The sequence below is a fragment of the Tiliqua scincoides genome, chromosome 3 (assembly GCF_035046505.1).
Source record: "Tiliqua scincoides isolate rTilSci1 chromosome 3, rTilSci1.hap2, whole genome shotgun sequence".
In the NCBI taxonomy this organism is placed as follows: domain Eukaryota; kingdom Metazoa; phylum Chordata; class Lepidosauria; order Squamata; family Scincidae; genus Tiliqua; species Tiliqua scincoides.
In genome coordinates this window covers 195697761-195719636 of record NC_089823.1, presented here as the reverse complement: position 1 = coordinate 195719636, position 21876 = coordinate 195697761, and the positions used below count along the sequence as shown (strand labels likewise).

Genomic DNA, 21876 nt, shown 5'->3' with positions numbered 1-21876 from the left:
CTGCCTATAATTAGAAAAGATTTATTAAAGATTTATTATTTATAGATTTGTGATTTGCTACTCTTGCTGCCAGCTGCAGGCAGTTCATTCTCTGTCCTCTCTGGTGGTCCATTGGAGACTGTTTGCTCAGAGAGATGCTGGAAGTGATCAAAAGGAATTGTTTTTCCTGAGCCCTCAGGGACCACTTCTCAGGGTCTTGCACACCACCTGTGGTCCCTAGACCACGGGTTGGGAACCAATAATTTACATGGACTGGAACAAATAAGACTTAAAGGGTTTCGTTAGTGCTTTAATGTTGAGGTCTAGGGTTCCCAACAAGTAGTTGACTGCCACTATATTCTGTGCACTGCAATTATGCATGAGCACACAAGCTCTTAATATCGAGCCTGTGGTTTAGGGCAGAGCTACTCAGTAGTGGTCCAAAGACAAGTTCCAGTCTGTGATCCGTTGGCTATCTATCCTGGCAAACCTTCAAGGAAGAAAAAAGCAATAGTAGGAATATGGCACAGATATGGTATTGGTCCCTGACACATTGAGGGGAAAAATGCTGGTCTGTGATTTCAGATCGTTTGAGCAGCAGCATTGGCCTAGTGTTTTGTACTGAAGAATTAAATATAGCACTAGTTTTACAGTTTTCAGAAATTTTGAAAAGTCTCTTGATAGTGTTAAAAGCACTTAACCCATTTTTACCTGGCCCACAGGTGTACACATTTGGTCCTTGTTATGGATATACAACATTGGGCAGAAATGGCTTAAGCACAACTTCTTAATTTCTATAAAACTATTTGGAAAACCTAATGCACTCTGACACTGAGGATGTGAGAATGTTTGTTTTATAACTGACTTGAAGTTTCTTAACTCTTATTGACTTTTTTCTACATTCCAAAGTCCTCAGTTTGGAGAAGAATAGCCATGCATGAATTGGAATAAATTTAAGTTTTTCTGTAGTCCTGAAGCAAATCATTTTTTTTATTTATTTAGACTTACAGCTTCAGACGTTTGCACTCTTAGACTCTATTAATCAAATGTATCACCCAGTACCTAATCCCCTATATTGTGTGCCTCTGTAACTTATTTTCTTTGTCGTCCTGATGTCAAACTATGCATTTCCTTTCAGTGGCAGTTCCCGGCGAAGAGATTACTATGACAGAGGTTATGATAGAGGCTATGATGATCGTGACTATTACAGCCGATCATATAGGTGAGCATATAAAGAACCTGTTTACTGATTAATGCTTTATAAAATTGCATGAGTGCTTTAAATGTGATGGTGATCTCTCTACTATTATTGTGCCTTCCAGTGTGTTAATCTCTGTTTTGGTTTTTGTTACTTTGGATATTGTGCTGGATTCTATAAGGGGTTAAAAGGACTGGCAGTTACATATTTCTCACTACCCAAGTAATTTCAAAATTGGAAATTACTGACTAGACTGAGACCAACCAAACGAATCCAGAGATTATTCAAATATATTTTTCTGATAGTCAACATACTGCCATGGAAAATGGATTATCCATTTACAAGCATCTTGATTAAAGGTAACTCCTTGGCACCATGGTTGAATGTTTTCTTGTTGTAAATTCTATTTAATAACTGCTCCAGAATTTATCATTATACTAGAATAGGATGTAGAAAATATGAAATCTAACTCCAAATTGTGTTGTACCTCTTACATAAGGAGCAAAATGCATGGAAATGGAAGAGAATTGTGTGGTGATAATGTTAAAGTGTATCATACTTTTACCCTGCCTCTCTCCCGTAAGAGGACCCAAGGTAGCTCCAAGAATTAGAAAACTTTGTCCTCTTTAAGGATCAGAGTAAAAGGCTCATGTTACAGCCTGTTTACTTGTATTCTCTGAAAAAACTACAGTGGTACTGTGTCATTAATTACACTGGGAAAAGTGTAATTAACTAGTGTAATTAAAAGTGTAATTAAGCAGGCAATCAATTCTTAACTAGCATTTCCAATCGGAATAAACAGAAGAAAAACAGAAGCAGAATAAACAACGCACCCAAATGAGTCTTAGTGGGTGCCTCTGTGTGTGTATTGATGATATCACTGGTAGAAATGGCATAGCAACTTTGGTGCACTTTCACTTTGACCAAATGGAACAGTGTCTGTATATGAAAATAAATGAATATAAATTGGGCATTACAGATATACAGGAACTGGTGGGGGAGAATTTGAAGCTCCCCAGGCACTGACTTGGGCTTTGCTGATTAGGAATAATCCCAGGGCAGTATTAGTTTGAAGTTTCAGAATAGGAATTTAGACTTGTATGTGATGGGACTTGAATAAAGTCATGAACTTCATTACAATAGGAATAAAAATCATTATTTTGAATGAATATGTGTATGTTTAGAGTCCTGTAATCAAGGTGATATGGTAATCTTTCACCTGGTTAAATGGATTTCTCTCTCCTTCCATTTATCCTCTGCCCATGAAAATGATCATACTTCTAATTTCTGTATCTCTTTCTAATTCTGACTGAAGTCCTATAGGCTGTGTTGAGCTATTGGTTTTTATTTTGTTCTTGTGTTAGATTTTCTGACTTAGTGCGAGAAAGGTGATATTTATAAATAACTTTATAGTGAAATATGCCTTTGCCATACCATTCTAACTCTGAAGTAGTATTTTATCTAGTTTTTGCTGTGGAGTATCATGGCACTTCTGGTGGAAGTTTTCCTTTTACACAGCCTAGAATCTCCCAGTATACCATTTTTTTTTCAAACTTATTCGCACCATGACCCACTTTTTAGAATGACAATCTGTCGGCACTCACTAAAAGTGATGTTATTAACTTGGAAGTGATGTCATGGATGAAGGTTACATAATCAAGCAGGAAAATTTAGCACCCCCATACACAAAATGAAATCAATTAAGGGCCCAATCTTTTCCTACTTTCCAGTGCAGATGCAGCCAAAGTGAAGCCCTGAGGTAAAGTAACATTTCCTTCCCTCAAGGAGGCCCCCTTGACTGCTCTCCCACCACAGGATGCAGCACATGCCCTGTAGGAACAGCTTCATCAGTGCTGGAAAGTTGGGTAGAATTTGGCCCTAAATAAATAAGAAGTTTACAATAAGTGTAAGTTGGAAAATGTATTTAAAATAAAGAACCTTCTTAAGCCTCCCAAGCAATTGCTGATCTGCTTTTCAAAAAATCCCCTAAGCATCCCAAAGGTTCCAGTCTTATCCACACTTATCCAGGAATAAACCTCATTGACTATCAATGTTAGAAGCACATACATAGTAGCCTGTTAAAAGTATAGATTTGTAACATTTACCCAACTGCAGTCGAATATCATTTTAGTATCAAGTCTGATACAGGTTGAGTCTCAGTATCCACAAGGGCTCTGTTCCCAGAACCCACATGGATGTCAAAAATCATGTTAAATGAAATCGATTTTAAAAATAATGTCCTTTTGCTCAAGGATTTAAAAAAGCATGGCTGACCTTTGTAATGCAGGACAGAGGCATCAGGCAGACAATCAGTCTTTCTCCAGACACTTAGAAAGGTTTCAATCCTAGGCAGCACCCCTAGGAGCCTAGCCCAAGGAAAGAATGCAAAGAGGAGGTGATCATCACTTCCCTTTGCATTCTTTCACATGAGGGATGGGAGGAGGTCACTTACCTCAGAGTGAAGCTGTTCTAAGCGCCTAGAGAGAGATATTGATTGTTTGCTGGCTGTCCTAATGCATTAACAGGGCTGTTAAACAACTTTATTCCTTTAATTTAAAGGAAAATTCTCATCACGTTGACATAAAACCGTGGGTAAAAAATCCGTGGATAATTAGATTATACCTGTATATTAAAAATAAAATGCACATTGAAATGAAAGGTGACCCACCCGAAGTTGGCTCATGACCCCCCAATGGATCATGACACACAGTTTGAGAAACACTGCAATATGCAATAAGACAAGTCTTAAATGATTTATTGCTATGTCTCCATGTATGTTGTGTCTGAGTGTTCTGTGTATTAAACTTAAAGTAAAGGAGGCATAATGGATTATATCCAGATTGTGCAAGTATAGGGAAGACCATGAAAGAGAATTTCACTCTTCCACTGTGGTCTGCTTGTGCACCTAAAAGCCTTTTCCTGGCATTCGAGGCTTCCCAGAAAGTAATGGGATAAAGTGGTGAGGGAACCCACTGAAATAAGACAGACAAAGCTTCTGTGACCAGAGTTCTGCTCATGGAAGGTGGCTTAGCTCCCTGCACTCCATCCCATCCTATTCTTGGGGGGGGGGTGGTTTCTGGTTATTATGGGAGACTTTTGGGGGGGTGCAGGGGACTAGTGGGAAAGGAAAGGGCTAGGAATTTCCCTTGCACACACTTCCTCTCTCTCATGCAACCCAATGTGTGTTTAAAAATATGTAACCCAATGTGTGTTTAAAGATATGTATGGCAGTACATGTACATGTCGGTGCCCAGCATGGAACTGCATATATTAATGAAAACTTTCCGTTTACCTGTTACCTGCAAACGTAATTGTCTCTATTCTGCAACAAAAGTAGGTGAAAGCAGACACAAACTGCAGAAGAGGAGCCAAGAGCTCGCTGCACTTTTCAGAAGGAAAAATGATAGCAGTGGTGGGTTTTACATATTCTCATTTATATGCTACCCTTCTTCCAAGAAACCCGGAGTGGTGTGCATGTGCATTGTCCTGTGGGCAAAGAATTGACCTCTTTTGTTTTCAATGACACCATCATGTGTCTAATCATCAGGCTCATCATTGAGCCAAGATGGTGTAATGGGTCTGGAATTAGATCTGGAAGATCCAGGTTCAAATCCTTGATCAACAGAGAGGTTTCCTAGGTGACCTGTGGCCAGTCATTACCTCTCAGTCTAACTTAACTCTCAGGGTTGTTCTAAAGAAAAAAGGAGGGAAGGAAGTATATACACCACCCTGAGCTCTTTGGAGGAAAGGCAGTATAAAAATGTGAAAAATAAATACCCGCAGCTTGGTCTGGTTGGTTGTATGACCCTGTGATAACATTGCATTCCTTATGTGATCTTTGAGTAGGATCACTTGGAGGAAGAAAGCCTGACCCAATAACAAATGGTGCCCAAGCACCTAAAGCAGAAAATGGGAGGTTGCAGGTAGCAGCAACATTAAAGGAGATGGGGACACAAAAAGCTCCCACCACAAAAATTTTCAAAGAAAATTCAACACATCTCTAATAGCTATCCTAGCACTTGATACAACATTTGGGGTGGCTTCTTGACATTTTTGCTATGTCTTAAGTATTAAATTGGATGAGTATTCACTTCTGCTTGGAATTACCCCTTGTATCAGTTGGTCCCTTGCCACAGGTAAGTGAACAATAAGGTATTATCCAATTGTATGTCATTTTAAAGCTGAACATATATAATCGAATGGAAAATACAATTCAAGCAGACTGCAGTATGACCCTGTAAAAATGGTTTTTATGAAAGAAGATTGCATTGCAACTGTTCCTAACACTTATTCTTTGTGACTGATGCCTCTTCTGCTGGTCTTAATTTGTTATATGAATAATTTGTACTTTAAAACTCAATAAATAAAAGTGCAAAAAAGTTGTTCTGTTTGTGTCTTCACAGAGGAGGAGGAGGTGGTGGTGGTGGTGGAGGGTGGCGAGCTGCCCAAGACAGGGATCAGATGTACAGGTATGCTAGGAGAGGGCTGTCGCTCCTTTCAGAAATGCAAATAATGGATAAATTTGCCTGTTCAGGTGGACTCAAAGCGAAGTGACCCATTGTACCTCCAGATGCCATAAAGTAGGCAGATGCTGGTATAATTAAGCATTTTCATAAACAACTCAACTCCTGGAAATGTTCTTGCCTACTAGTAATTTTTATAAGTAATATAGTTTTGGAATTTACACTTGGTAAATTCAGAGTTGGTGCCAAGGAGTTATTAGCACTGACAAAATATAGTCACTCTAAAGACTTCAGTGGAAAAGTATGTTGCAAAATACTTTTGAGTTGAGAGGAAAACGTAACTTGCATGAAGATAAAGATTGCTGTTATAAGAATTACATTCACAAACAAAAATACTTAGTCTGAATGTGTATATCTTCATAAGCAAGAATCTCTGGTGGACACTGGCCTTTTTGAAGTTTATTTCAATCACTTTGACTTCAGTTGGTGAATTCACTTGTTCCAAGAACAACTTGACCATTCTGCATTATATAAAGACCTTGCGAAAAGAAGTTTTATAGAACAGTTTTAGTTTCCAGGTTCTGTGATCTATACATCTTGCTGATAGCTAAGGATGATATATGCACCTTCTGCTGTGTCTATAATGGGCTTTAATACTTGGGATGGGGTGGGGGTTAGGATTAACATAAGAGAGCATAAAATAAAACTTAAATTGTCATCATCCTTGTATATATTTGTGCAGGAGAAGGTCACCATCTCCATATTACAGTCGAGGGGGCTACAGATCTCGCTCCAGGTCTCGGTCATATTCCCCTCGTAAGTAACAAATTGGTTTAAGGAAAGGTCTAACATGAGATAACTTGAGTTATCCTGAATGGAACTAATACCCCCTTGCTGTTTTTAATGCATGTATTGTATGTGTGTGGGGAAATGCTTCAGTCACAACTAGTAATTGCATTCCATGTTGTTGGATTTATGTGTATTAGGTTGCTGTCTTCCCCCCTTGCCTGTGTCTGAATAAACAGTGATTTGAGTGTGATGATACCAAACCATATAGATGCAATATCCTAACAAAGTTTTTATCTTTTTTGCAGGTCGCTATTGAAACATGAAACTGAGGATTTTGTAGCTATGGACAATGCATTGAGATTGCAAACTTGTGTACAAACTTTGTCACTTTTGTTCAAGTCTAATAGTGCCTAGTGAATAGGTGACTTTTCCACCTTTTATGGAAACTACTTTTGGTGAAGTTTTAAAATGCTGTTTGTTTCTGCATATTTGTGTAGTTGGTGCTTTGTTCAGAGTTGTGTTTTGAAGAATGTCTTCTGCATGTGTGTTAGAACTTTGCAGAAAGATTTCTATTGTCCACAAGTTCTTTGTTCATTTTTTTTTACAGTTTCCAGAGTATTTTGACGATCAAAACCTGTGTAATATGCTTTGAAATGGTGGCATAATAAAGGTGTTTTTACTTACCTTGAAGCCTCATACTTTGCCAAAGTGTGAGTCAGAGAAGAAACACAATTATTTACAAATTCAGAGTAGTATCCACAATTCTATATCCTGAACTTCTCAACTACTTAACACAAACACCAAGTTTAATAATCCATATTGTAACTTGTTATTTCTGTAAGTGGATCTAATTTTTTTATGTTAGCAGATGTGAGCTGTTTGAAATTTGTGATAAGAAACTGTACACATAAGTTATAAATAGGATTTGGTTGTCAGATGGTTCACAATTCTGTTTGCATCCAAGATCTATGTAACAGTCCCTTTAGAGAAGCTAACTAAGCAATGTTGGCTGTATTTCTCCAGTGGGATCTCCATGTCTGTCTTAGTCCTTACAAGTGGGTAGCTCCTCCCTCTCAGGTAGGCAGGCCAGAGTCTTTTGGTCATCCTGAGCAGAGGGGCTGCCTGGACTCCCCAGATTGGCCTAGCCTTTAGGCAAAGCAGGACAGAGCTGGGTTCAGCTCTGCTGAAACCCCCCCTCCCCCCCAGAAACAGAGGGTATTTTATTCTTTTTACCTTTTCCCTAATTCTCCAGCCTTCCAGCAGGCAAGAACAGCTGCTGTCCCTTTAAGAAATTTTTCCTTGGTTTAACCAGGCTCAGGCTTTAGAATAAGGCAGCCAAACCTATTTTGAATTTCAATACTGGCTGCAGTCCCTTTCAGAGAGTTCCCTTTGTTTTACCAGCTACCTGCCTGGAGGCTCCTGTTTTTTTGCCAGCTGTTTTACCAGCTGTTTACCAGCTACCTGCCTGGAGGCTCCTGCTTTAGAGCAAGACAACTGCTCCCAGCTGCCTTTTCCCAGTTTCCAGCTGTCCCAGTTTCCAGCTGCCTGGGGGGGTGCCCCCCCCCCCGCTTGGCAGGGGTGAGGCAGGCCTGCCCATGAGCGCTCTGGCCACAGCCAGCCTCTGGAGTTGCCTTCCCCCAGCAGCAGCAGGGGCGCAGAGCTTCCTCCTCTCCTCCCTATTGGTCCAGGGTGCCACGTGGTTGGTGGGCGCCATCTTGGATTAGCACCCGAAGAGTGTGAAGACCAGCCCCCCCCCCAAACGGGGCAGGGGCGGCAGAGGCAGGCTCACGGCGGCAGTGGGGATAGCAGTGGAGGAGAGGACCATGCGCGCAGGTGACATCTTGGCTCCCAGGGCTCCCAGCTTCCAACCCAGTGGAGGAGGAAGAGGAGTACGAAGATGAACCCACACACCCCCTCCAAGAGGCGCCAGACATCATCCGTGCACAGTGCCACCCCCCCAAACACACCCACCTCCAAGAGTAGGATCAGGGGAAAGGGATCTCCCATGCCTCATCCGTGGAGGAGGGAGAAATATCAGGGGACGAGGTTGAGACACACAAGCCCCACCTCTTCTACACTAAGCAGTTTAACAAGCTAGTCTCGGGTGGTTCAGGTGCTAGACCTGCAGCCTGAGCACCACAAGGATACGGGGCCCAAGACCAAGAGGGAACAGTCTTCCCAAACCAGCAAGAAATCCCCCACTGGTTTCCCTTCCCTCCTTTCTTCCAACAGCTGGTGGACAAGGAGTGGAATAACCCAAATAGGGGCAAGGACTCCAGCAAGCCTTCCACCAGGTTCTACAATCTGCCCCCAGAGGTCATGGCCTGCCTCAAGTCACTTCTGGTGGACGCCCTAGTAGCAGCACTGGGATCCCCAGCAGTCCTCCCCACAGACAGTGACAGTTTCCCAAGGGACCCCACAGACAAGAAGGTAGAGCTAGCCACCAGGAGGGGATTCGAGGCCTCCTCCAATGCGCTGCGGGCCTTCACCTCCGCTTCCCTCTGCTCCAGAGTGTTGGTCCTTTGGCTTCAGCAGGTCAGTGAGACCCACATGCTACACTCGAGGGCTAGCTCAGATATCAGAAAGATGGCCTCAGCTGCTACCTTCGTAGGAGATGCCCAGGGCCATGGCCGCAGGAGCACCTGGCTGCATAGCTGGGATGTGGATGCAACCTCACACACCATGGTCACCGGTCTCCCCTTCCAGGGAGCCAAGTTCGGGGACGCCCTGGACCAGGGGAAAGAAGAGGGTAGTGCCCACCAGGGAGAGGAACCCAAGGCCTGCCCAGTGGTCCCAGCACCTGCCCCTTTCGGCCCTCAAGGAGCTCTCAACCCATTACCTCGCCCTCTGCGGTCCCTTTCAGAAGTCAAAGGCCCGTCTGGCACCCAAAACAGCCAGCCCACAAGCCCAGAGGACAGCAGCCCCAGCGCTTTGGCGCAGAGGGCCCTAAGTCTCAATAACGACCAGCCGTCCAGCCAACTGGTTCCTACAGGTCCCCAGACCCAAGTGCCCACTAAAGCACAGCAAGACACTCGAGGCAATCCAACACCTACAGGTCAGGGCCATCGAACAGGTTCCAAAGGAGCAGTGGGAGTCCGGGGTGTACTCCCTCCTCTTCATCCTGCCCAAGAGATCCGGCGGCACCCCAGCCACCCTCAACCTCAAGTGGCTCAACAGATGGATGCGTCAACAGAAAGTCAAGATAGAGACGCTACGCTCTATCGTGATGTCCATCAGAAGGCACAGCTACATGACACAGAAGGCACAGCTGAGATCTGCCTCAACAGAGGAGGGCGCCCTACACCTGCACCAGACCATCCAATGTCTCAGGAGCCATCATCATCAACAGGAACAGTTCCTCATCAACTTGGAGAACAGTCACCTGACACCCTCACACACCATAGAACACCTGGGAGCAATCATCGACACCTCCCAGTTCAAAGTTTTCCTGTCCCCAGAATGGTGGGCCAAGACTGCAGACCTGATCAACGCTGCCCTCCGCTCCCCCAGACCGGACGTTCTGATGTTGGCCCATCTCCTGGGTATGCTGACTTCCTGCCAGGACATCATTCCCTGGGCCAGGTACAGGGCACGGTCCCTCCACATCAGCAGGGCACCTGCTGCTGCCCTTCCAGGACTTCATTGTCTCCAAAAGGAGCAAGTATGTCAGACCGGGCTCCCTCACTCTCAAGGACCTTCAATGGTGGTGGCGGCCGCACAGACTGGACCAGGGCTCACCCATCCAGATACACCACAGAGCCATCCTGTTCACAGATGTGAGTCTCCAGGGGTGGGGGGCCCACACCCCCAAGGATGTAACGCAAGGCCACTGGTCCCCAAGCGAGAGGACAGCCCCCATCAACCTGCTAGAGTTAAGGACCATCCGACTGGCCCTGCTGGTCCTCCCCCAGCTCAGGGACCAAGACGTCCTAGTTTACACTGACAACATCGCGGCAAGGGCCTATGTAAACTGGCAAGGGAGCACCCGATCAGCAGCGCTGCAGATGGAGGCACACAGACTGATGCTGTGGGCGGAAAATAACCTCTGGTCCATCAGAGCCTAGCACATCACCAGACTGAAAAACACAGCAGCGGCCTGACTTCGTCGCCAGGACCTCAACCATTCAGAATGGAGGCTTCACCTGCAGGTCTTTGCATGGATCAACCGTCAGTTCGGTCCAATGACCTCAGACCTATTTGCCAGCAGCCACAACCACCAGCTGCCAAAGTTCTTCTCCCGGGGACGCTGTCCGGAAGCAGAGGGGATGGACGCACTCCACCAACAGTGGCCCCGAGGGGTAACATAATGGCATTCCCCCCACAAAGCTACTTTAGAGGGTCCTCACGAAGGTCAGGCTAGAGCAGGCCGAGGTCTTCCTCATAGCCCCAGACTGGCCCTGCTGGCCCTGGTATCCGGACCTGTGGGAGCTGGCCATCTCCCCACCCATTCCCCTCCCCCAGCGCCTGGACTTTCTGTCACAGGGCCCAATCCTTCACCCACAGACGACCAAATTCCATCTAGCTGCCTGCAGATTGAGCAGAAAAGACTAGCCAAGTCAGGCTACTCCCCCGCTGTCCTGGCTACTCTCCTCTCCGACTGGAGAGGATCCACCAACCGGATCTACAGAGGAACGTGGAGGGTCCTAACTGAATGGTGCCAATTCTGAAATCTTGACCCAGAGAGGATCAGGGTCAAGGACTTCCTGAGCTTCCTCCAGGCAGGCCTCAACAAGGGCCTCAGCACGGCCACCCTCAAGAGACAGGTCTTAGCGGTCACCTCCATTCTGGGATCCCCCAAGGGAACGGCCCTGGCGGCACACCCACACGTCAGAAAATTTCTCAAGGGTGTGAGTCTCCTCAACCCGCCCCCTGTGACCAGGGCTCCCACTTGGGACCTGACACTGGTGCTGAGGGCGTTGACGAGGCCTCCTTTTGAACCTATGGCGACGTGCTCGCTAAAGCTATTATCGCAGAAGACCGCCTTCCTGGTGGGCGTGACTTCCGCCAGAAGGGTGTCAGAGCTGGCAGCCCTCTCCGTAGCCAAGGAACTCTGCCAGATCCAGGAGGACAGGATTGTCCCCCGCACCGACCCTACTTTCCTACCCAAGGTGAGCTCCCTGTTTCACCGCTCGCAGGAGGTGGTGCTACCCACCTTCTGCCCCAATCCTTCTCATCCAGAGAGCGGGAATGGCATGCCCTCGACATGCATTGGGCGGTGAACTTTTATCTCTCCAGCCCACTGGCGTTCAGAGGCCTTGTTCATCTCATTCCGACCTAGTGACCAAGGCAGGAAAGTATCTCTCCCCACCATTTCCAGATGAGTTAGGGAGGCCATAACCGAGGCCTACAGGGCATCCAGCAAGGAGACCCCCAAGGGCATAGTGGCCCACTCCCTCAGAAGGGCCGCCACCTCAGCCGCATTCAGGGCTCACCCCTCCATGGAGGCAGTATGCAGGGCAGCTACCTGGAGCTCGCCTAACACCTTTATCAAACACTACAAGATCGATGCCTTCGCCTCTAGGGATGCAGCCTTCGCAAGGCGCATCCTCCAGAGCGTGGCTCTATAAGCTTAGGGCAGCTGTCACCCTTGAGGAGCACTGCTTGGGCACATCCCACTTTTAAGGACTAAGACGAACATGGAGATCCCACTGGAGAATGGGGAGATTTGTACTTGCCATGAATCCCCCTTCTCAGCGGTCTCCATGTCTGGATTGGTTTGCTCGCCCTTGCAGCCGTACAAAAAAAAAAGAGAAACAGACATACTGAACACCAGAATGGTAAAGTCAGGGGGACGCAGTACAGCGCAGAGTAGCAATAGACCTGGGGTAGGGCCCCGTGCCACCTGGGCCCATTCTGCACTCATCCTCTGAGCCAACACGCAACTCAGCACATGGCACCTGACAACTGCCACTACAGTGCGTCCAGATGAACACGAGACATTTGGCATCAGGGGCGGGGCTCTTCGCTTGGACAGTCTGGGGAGTCCAGCTAGCCCCTCCCCTCAGGATGACCAAAAGACTCTGGGCTGCTTACCTGGGAGGGAGGAGCTACCCACTTGTAAGGACTAATCCGGACATGGAGACCACTGAGAAGGGGGATTCACAGTAAATACAAATCTCCCCGTTTATTATTAAGGATAATTTGTTGAAAGAATGAGACTTCAAGATCATCAGTTTTAGAATGATGCAGGAGTGATTTCACACCACTTAATTAGTAGTCTCATTTAAATCGGTGGGACTTCCCCCTCCCAGGTACTGCATCTTCTACAGGTGCTTGATCTGTAATCTTGCAGTTTCTGGATTAAAGAAATGCTGTAAAAATTGGGTATGTGGGCTATATTCTAAAGAACAAAAATCAAAGGTGGACATGTATAGGGTTTTTTTTTAGTATTGAGATAAGTTGCACTGTGGAAGATGAGGATATAGGTATGGTGTTGCCACCTTTACATTGTTAGTGTTATCCCAAAATGTTCTTGTAGGAGATTGCTAATGAGGGTTCCTAGTAATGACAATATAGAATTTCCAGAGTAATTGTAAATACTCATGAGATACCATAGCAGCTCTGTATGAATACATGATCTGGATGTTACATCTTGTTCACCTCCCTTTGAGGTGAGAGTAGACACTTTAGTGAAAGTTTAGTTATGCAAGATCCTTAAGAGTTCTAGATCTTTAACAAACAATATGTGAGTAAGTGGAACAAAATATCTTTCCTATAGTAAACTGGGGAGCAAGTGATAAGACACATGGGGGCAAGGGATCCTGTGGCATGTTGAGGACAGGGTATAACCTAATTATCCATGGACTTTTTACCTTCATTTTATCTCAATGTGATGAGAAGGGCCCTTTAAAGGAAAAAAGTTGTTTAACAATAACCTCCTTAATTCGAGAGAGGGCAGCTGACTAACAATTCATCAATCATTCTATCTCCAAGCACTTAGAACAGCTTCACCCCAAGACAAGCGACCCCTCCCTTCCCCCTGAGCATGTGAAAGAAAATCACTTTGCATTCCTTCCCAGCTCTGCACTCTGGGTGAGGGGAGGAGTCACTGCCTCAGAGTGAAGCCTTTCTAAGGGCCTGGAGATAGACTGATTGATGGATTGTCTGCTTAATGACTCTTGCATTACAAAGGTCAGCAAGGCTGTTTTTAAATCACCTAGCAAAGGGACATTGTTTTTTTAAATGGATTTGCTTTAATGCGATTGTTGCCATCCACATGAGTTCTTAGAATGGAACCCTTGTGAATAACTGCGAGACTCAACTTGTCTAAGCTTTAGTGAGCTAGAGCCAGCTTCATCAGAGGAATGAAATAAATTTTCAGTAGAATTGTAAATGGTGCTGTTGAAGAGCCATGAAGTACAAGAGATGTACTATGATGTTTCAATGCAAAGTTGAAATAGATAAAAGCATGGTGACTTGTTCACAAGTACACTGCCACCACCAAAGGTCAGAGAAGACCAGGCAGAATTCAACTGTTTTGGGGAAACCTAGTATCAGAGGGAGCCTCAAAATCCCTGTGAGACCCTTTAAAAGCCAGGTAGTAAGGAAGATGGAATCTGGGACATCAGGGTAACCAACTGCCTCTTGAGTGAACTAAACAGGTTAGAATAGTAACAATAGAGGTTTGTTTAAATTAAAGATAAAAATGAAAGAACAACATCACATAAGGGGGAAATAAAAGCAGAACTAAGACTGCAATCCTATACATGCTTTTCTGGGAGTAAAGCCCATTGCAATAGTAATGCAGCTTCCTGGGTACTTACCCTACCCTAAATACTCATTCTAGTCCAGAATCTTGGTCCTCTAGTGGAGTTGAAAACCTCTTATTCCTGACTGCTTGTCACCACAATGGTATGCCACACACTTTCAGAAACCACACATTTCTGATGGGCTGATATTTTGTGCAATGAGATTTGTTGCCCCCATCTGATTTCTGGAACTCACTAATCACAGGGTGGGTGAGCTTCTTCCATTCTTTGTCAGAGATCATCATTTATCTTGGTACACCTAGTATATCCTAGTATATACCAATATGTATTGGTTAATACAGTATATGTATTGGTATACCTAGTATATCCAGCAGCTCATGGATCGTTTTAGCAAGGCCTGCCAAGATTTTGGACTGACGATCAGCCTGAAGAAAACACAGGTCATAGTTCAGAATGTGGACTCTCCTCCCTGCATTACAAGCTCTGCGCATGAACTGGAGGTTGTCCGTGACTTTGTGTACCTTCGCTCAGTGATCTCCGACACTCTTTCTCTCGATACTGAGCTAAACAAACGCATCGGTAAAGCAGCTACCACGTTTTCCAGACTCACAAAGAGAGTCTGGTCCAGCAAGAAGCTGATGGAACATACCAAGATCCAGGTCTACAGAGCTTGCGTCCTGAGTACACTTCTGTACTGCAGCGAGTCATGGACTCTTCGCTCACAACAGGAGAGGAAACTGAACGCTTTCCACATGCGCTGCCTCTGACGCATTCTCGGCATCACCTGGCAGGACAAAGTTCCAAACAACACAGTCCTGGAACGTGCTGGAATCCCTAGCATGTATGCACTGCTGAAACATAAGAACAGCCCCACTGGATCAGGCCATAGGCCCATCTAGTCCAGCTTCCTGTATCTCACAGCAGCCCACCAAATGCTCCAGGGAGCACACCAGATAACAAGAGACCTCATCCTGGTGCCCTCCCTTGCATCTGGCATTCTGACATAACCCATTTCTAAAATCAGGAGGTTGCGCATACACATCATGGCTTGTACCCCATAATGGATTTTTCCTCCAGAAACTTGTCCAATCCCCTTTTAAAGGCATCTAGGCTAGACGCCAGCACCACATCCTGTGGCAAGGAGTTCCACAGACCGACCACACGCTAAGAAATATTTTCTTTTGTCTGTCCTAACCCGCCCAACACTCAATTTTAGTGGATGTCCCCTGGTTCTGGTATTATGTGAGAGTGTAAAGAGCATCTCCCTATCCATGGTTGAATCCTCCCATCGTGTTTAGAGAGCATTTGCCAATGGATAAAATCTGAAATGTGTGAGATGCCAAGGAGGATGTAGATAAAACCCAGCCTATGACTTGGAGAGCACTAAATGATTGGACAGGTTCCTGTGCAGCTTCCCCCTGGGCTTGTGGAGGAGCCTACTGGCAAGTAGGTGAAGCGCTAATACAAATCCAAGGGGTCACAGAGCAAATAGTATTGCAGATGCCTTACTTGACCTAGCATCTGAACAAAGGCAACTCAGGCAGACCATGGTTCAGAACAGGCTTCCTTTAGATCTTTTACTGTCTGCCGAAGGAGGAACTTGTGCTCTGATTGGCCAGGAATGTTGTGTATACCTCCCAGATGTATATAATGCCACCTGAGACCAGGCCCATCATATATGGGAAATGGCAAGAGACTTGGCAGGAAAATGTGAAGTAGGGCTCTGGTGGTCCAATTTGTTCAATTGGTTTCCTGATGTAGGGGGTTGGTCCTACTTGTTCTTGGGCGGGCATGTTGTCCAATAAGTTATCCTGCTGGAGAATAAAGATGTCTTAACTGAACAATAGCTGCAAGTATTTTCTTTCAGTTTACTGACCAGCTAAAAGAGCCTGCTAAAAGGTAATTTTTTTCTAACAATTATTTTTCTAACAGTTTTTTCTTAACTATGTCTAAGGCAGCTGGGACCTACTTGACTCCTGTCAAAGAAAGGAATGTCAGGACAGGCAACTTCTGTGCATCTGACCAGGTTAAGCTCCATCATGCAGGGTCAGTAGATTGTACTTCCCCTGAACATATGAAACTCCCTTCGACTTAATCAGATCATTGAGCCCAATGCTATGAAATTGACTGACAGCAGTTCTCCAAGGTCTCAGACAGGGCCCTTCCCTAGTCCTGGTACCTGACACACTTAGAACTGGGGATGCCATGCTCAGAGCCTGCCATTTTTCTGCAAGCAACACTCTAACCACTGAGCTATTCTCCCTTTCCTGAAAGCTCCTTCTCTTGTTGCAGATATCAGGAAATTAAGAAAGCATCTTTGTGGAAAAGGAGAATTCAAGGTTATATACTCACAGAATGGTGTAGCTTTAAGTCACTACTGTTCACCCACAAAAACTATCAATTTGCACCCTATGGCGGAATGCAGAGTGAAGGTCATGTTGTGAATTGTCCATGTGGAAAATTGTACAAGTGGTGAAATGCTATGGATTTTTCAAAAGGGAAGGGAGAGATAAGGAAGCTTGATAACCCCTACCACTCCCAACTGCAGATAAGCTTTTAAACTAGTCTAAACATAAGGACAACTGCTTTAAAGAATAAGATTATCACATGCACAATCTGTATAATTTTACTACCCATAACTTCAAGAAATAGACTTGCTTAATTAGCTGGTCTTAAAAAAATTGAGAAATTAGCAAATGCTTAAGGGCCCAATCCTATCCAACTTTCCAGCACTGGTGCAGCCACACAATGCAGTCCCGAGAGAACAAATGTTCCCATACCTTGAGGAGGCCTCTGTGACTGCCTCCCCAACACAGGAAGCAGTGCATACGCCACTGGCACTCGAAAATTGGATAGGATTGGGTCATAAGAAAACTAGAAAAAAACTACATTGCAGGGCTAATTGCTTTACTCGGGAGAAGGGGACGAAAATCCCCTTGTCCCAAAGAGCCACCAGTAGTGTCCTGGAGTGTGCTAGAAGCGGCGCTGCTTTTTCGACACCGCTACAGCACTACACACTGGGTGGCTTAGGATTGGGCTGTCAGTAATTTACTGTAAGTGCAGAAAACTTGATGTGTACAGTTTTTAAAGCTTTCTCTTTCACTGAAGTGAACTGGCATCCTGAATGTGTGGAATTTCTGTGGGTACACTAATTCCCCTACTTAAGTACCAGTTAGATTCCAGAGGTCTGTACATATGTAGCTCAAAACGTCCAGCTCTTGCCAGCCCAGCACTATTGTGCCTGCATAGAAGCTCCACCAAAGGACATACTGTGCCTGCATGAAAGCGCTGACTTGGACATCAGTGACTCAAGGAGCCAGTGTAATATATAATACATGGGGCTCTAATCAAGGTGGTGAAGTCTTATGCAAAACAAAATATTCCATGGGAATAAACCTTAACACAAAAAATATCACCATGACACGTAAGAGATGGTGTACAAATAATTTTATTTGAAATCTGGCTAGATCAAAAACTAGCCTAATGGTTTGAATAAATAGATGTGGTATGAGGTTTAAAAACTGCTTCCTATCAGCTGTGGGTGGGAAGTAAGGTTTGGGGTTCAAGGAGGTGAGTGCAATTAAGTTGCAGCTCAAGCTGATCCTAGCAAGCTTTGCTTTATTCTTTTCTCCTTAATGTATGTTAGAGTTGCATCAAGTAGTGTGACTTGACATTTGCTGAATGTTATTATGAGCATGGTTTTATTAGAAGTTAGTACCCTGCATGTGTTAGCAAATCCCCCTCAAGTTGTCCGACGTGGTTGAATCTCTGTAAAGCGGAGCTACAGCTGGAGCAGGTACATCTTGGCCTTAGCTATCCCATCTCTGTAACCTTTCCTGCTGATTTGCAGGTAGAGTGGGGGCAGATTAGGACCTGCCGAAGACATTCTGTTGCCTCTAGCAGCTATACTGCACTTTTGAGAGAGATGCATTACAGGATCCCTTGCTGTGGTGTTGGATGCTCTGATTACATGTAGTCACATTGCAAGAAATCCTGGGTCAAATCTTGTATTGCATGCTGTTTTTGTTGACATACCTGAAAATAAAACAACCTCATGGCTTACTGATCCACTCTCGCATGAAAACTGTGAGTGAGGGGATAGCCCTCAACTGTCCTGAGACAATCTCAGTGCAGGCAGCTCTTACAGTTTTATAGAAATTCTATGGATAGTGTGAATAGTGATAGTCCGCTATGAAGAATATGAAAAAATGTTTTAAAAAGACCCCTAAAACATCTGTGTTCTTAAACATAGTTTAACTATATACCAAATGCAAAACACAAAATTAAGAAACCCAGGTTATTGTTCTCCTTGCTTGCATGAAAGTACAAAACAGATTCTCCCTGAGCATATCTAGGGCTTAGGTTTGTATACTCATCCTTGGTTCACTCTGCAAGTTGAACTCTACTGCCCAGGATTGGTCTGTGTACATATCTTCTAGAACCCATCTTAGACTCACTGTCTCGAGGGTTTGGATCACTTTGATCCAAAGAATCACTTTGATCTACCCCTGGTAATATGATAGGGGGGAAATAAACTATGCAGACAGAAACTAACAGAATCTTGCAACTTTGCACATGGGCACATTTTGCACATGTTGCTGTCAAGAGATAAATAACAGTAACTGCTCTTACAGTTATTAATCTCTGCTGTGTACATAAAATAACAGTGCCCTCTAGTGATGAAGAGAAAACATACATCTTCATATTCCCAGACCAGCGGTTCTCAAATTTTTTACTGCCACAACCCACTTTTTAAATTGACAGTCTGTCAGGATCCACCTAACATCCAGGGCCAGAGGTGATGTCATTAATCAGGAAGTGATGTCATTAAACTGATAATGACCAGAAATAAGCACTTTGTTCTCATTCAGGTATGCATTCAGTTTGACAAATAAAAATATTAAAATGAATTGGGGAAATTCAGTTCAATTTTTATTCATTTTAAAATGAAGTTCTCTATGAGAGTCGACCTGAACAGCACATTATTCAGTTTTTTAATGACCCCTATTTGTTTTTGTAACTGGTGGCAGGAATTGAGCTTATCTTGCAGCAGAGCAGTGGGACTTTTATTTTTTTAACAGTTTTTAAAGTTGAAAAGGGGCATCAGAATTCCTCCTGGTGGCTCCCACCCAGCAATTTCCATGTCCTCCCCCTCCCACAATATCCTGCATGCTTCATTGATCCAGGGCATGGGGAGGGATGATGGACACCAATTGGGCCACAGTATTTTGGTGGGGGCTACCATTTTCCCCCACAATGCCCAGATTAAAGCAACTATGGGGCACTGCAGGAAAAAAATAATAATTCTGACCACCAGGAGGCAACTCCCCAAAAGAGTTCAGCTACCCCTCTGCTAATATTGGTTGAGGCACCACAGAAACAATGCTAACTTTCCCCTTCTCCAAGCAGGAAAAATAGCAGGTCATGAAAAATCCACCCCTGAGCAGGAAAAAAGAAAATAACTATTTTTCCCATTTCTGAGGCAGACACAGAAACAGAGCTATTCTCCAAATAGGAAGAAAGGCTTATGGGAATTTGTGAGGATGACTGCTATGAAGATAGTCACAGAGATTACAACTCCCATTAACCTATTTCAGTCCAGCTCACAGGTGTACACATTTGATCCCTGTTGCATATATGCAACATTGGGCAGAAATGGCTGAAGTGCCTTCACCTTTCTTCTTGCTTGGGGACTAGCTGAATTCCTCTGTCACATCCCTCAGTTTGGGAAGTGCTGTCGTAGCCTTTCAGCTGCAATCTTCAGTGTACATGCAAGATTTATATTTCAAAGATATTTAAATTCAAATCTTCTTTGAGCTGCTTTTAAATTAAATTAATAAGCTCATCCATTCTATCAAAACTAAAGAAACGTTTCTCTTCAGGGTCTCTCCAGCCCTTTCTCCTTCCTGATCCTCTCTTTATATTCTCCTGCCTAGGCCTCCCCCCTTTCTGGTGTCACCCACCCAGGCTGGTTGCCTTATGGGTCCTAAGCTTCCTCTTCTGAGAGGTGGGAAGGATCCTGCAGACACCTCCTGTGCTGGCTGCTCCTCAGCCACTCCAGTGTGTGCTGGTGCTCTCAGCTCAACAGGCTAACCAGCCCATGTCATGTCCTCTCTGGCCTCAGCCTGCACCTAGCCCTGTGCCCAGTAGGCAGTCCACCCCGTGTCAGGTAAGTCCCTGGATAGCATACAACTTGGACTCGAGTTGCAAAAATGTGTGATTTTGGGAGACTCAGTGACTCGTGCACATGGAAGACTCTGAAAAATACTCAAGTCAGGCTCTGCCTGACTCGGCACTCATCCCCACACATGCTGATCCGCAGAGCTGAGCTCCGCAGGATCCAAGGCAGGATCCAAGGAGGGCTGCATGCCCTACACGAGCGCCTTTACTTTAGCGCTGACCTTTAGGTTGGCGCTAAAGAGAGTAGCCCCATTGCGAGGCTGCTACCCTTACTCGGGGGAAGGGGACAAATGTCCCCTTCTCCCGAGGTAGCACAGGAGGCGCAGGATCCGGCGGCAGCCCTCCACGGAGCTGCCGAGCCTGGGTGCTGTGGGCAGCTCAGGACTGGGCTGCCTGTTCCTTATTTCTCTGAAATTAGTAGAGAAAATAACATTTTGGATGAAATAAAATGTTTAACATGCTCAAAAATACAGTCCATCATCAGTACTGTTGTCATTTGTTTTAGTACCTATGTAGGTTCTAGGTGAAAATATCCTCACCCTTATGCCAAAGACAAGCATGAGCAAAACTGATGTTTTGAGAAAACAATATTTAAAATTCCAATTTTAATGACTTTTCATGGGAAAATTAGGTTTAGACCAAAATTTAAGCTATTCAGAATTTGAAAAATAATTTGTGCTTTTGCTATATGATAAAATATTTACTAACAACTTGAAAAATACAGTAAAAACACCCAAAAATGTACATACTTGCGTTTAGCATGAGGCCGATGACAGGGCTCCATGACGAAGGTTCCTACAAAGTCATCTCCTGAAAACTCAAAAAGTTTGGGAACCACTGCATTAAGAAACATTTCACAATACTTTGCATTTGTATCGCTCTTTTGGGTGTTCAAAGCACTTCACATCATTCTCTTTCTGCAATCCTTACAACAGCCCTGTAATGCAAGTATTATTATCCCTATATTGCAGATCGGGGGAGGGATGACATTGGGAATGAGTGGCCTGCCTAAGATCACTTAATGAGTTCATGGCAAAGGCAAAACTTGAATATGGGACTTCCTGAATCTTAACTCACTTAGCCTTGTCTAGTCTTATCTGCAGACATAATAAACGTAATAAACGTCTCAGGCTTCTCTTTGAGACTAAACAGATTTAGTATGAAGATTCTGTTTCTGGTGCTGAGGCCCATAAAGAATAAGACACTGAAACCTAACATATTCCCGGAAGAACATCGTAAATGTTTCCCAGAAGAGCTTCTTCCACAGATGACTTAATGTTACCTGCTGGCCCCAAATAGTCGAGCACTGAGCCTGAAAGACTTCAGTACTGTATATGGAACCAGAGTTAACAGCTGGGAAGCTTTCTCAGAAACTTCTCTTCCAAGGTAGTCATTTTTTGCCTGCATGTAGTTCAGCCAAGATAAATCTTTGATCATAATCTTACAGTCCTAAATTCAAGGCTGATTAGTACTGACAGTGCTCACACATACAAGAAAAAGCTTCTTGTTAGGTAATAGTGTCTGATCCAAAGTTATTTATCTGAGTAAGAAGAGACAG

The 21876-nt window shown here is 44.6% G+C and overlaps 1 protein-coding gene across 5 annotated transcripts in view; it reads left to right on the top strand.

The window, feature by feature from the left end:
• The window catches only part of TRA2B (transformer 2 beta homolog), a 30664-nt gene extending 23551 nt beyond the window's left edge, over positions 1–7113 (top strand). For 2 of the 5 annotated variants that reach the window (XM_066620458.1, XM_066620456.1), the window contains exons 6-9: positions 1118–1201; positions 5581–5646; positions 6383–6456; positions 6735–7113. In XM_066620458.1, coding sequence (XP_066476555.1) covers positions 1118–1201; positions 5581–5646; positions 6383–6456; positions 6735–6745 — 235 coding nt within the window. In that variant the 3' untranslated portion in view covers positions 6746–7113. Of the gene's footprint in view, positions 1–1117; positions 1202–5580; positions 5647–6382; positions 6465–6734 lie in introns of those variants that run through there. The other 3 variants (XM_066620459.1, XM_066620457.1, XM_066620460.1) reach the window with 2 other exon arrangements.
• The last annotated feature ends 14763 nt before the right edge of the window (positions 7114–21876 follow it).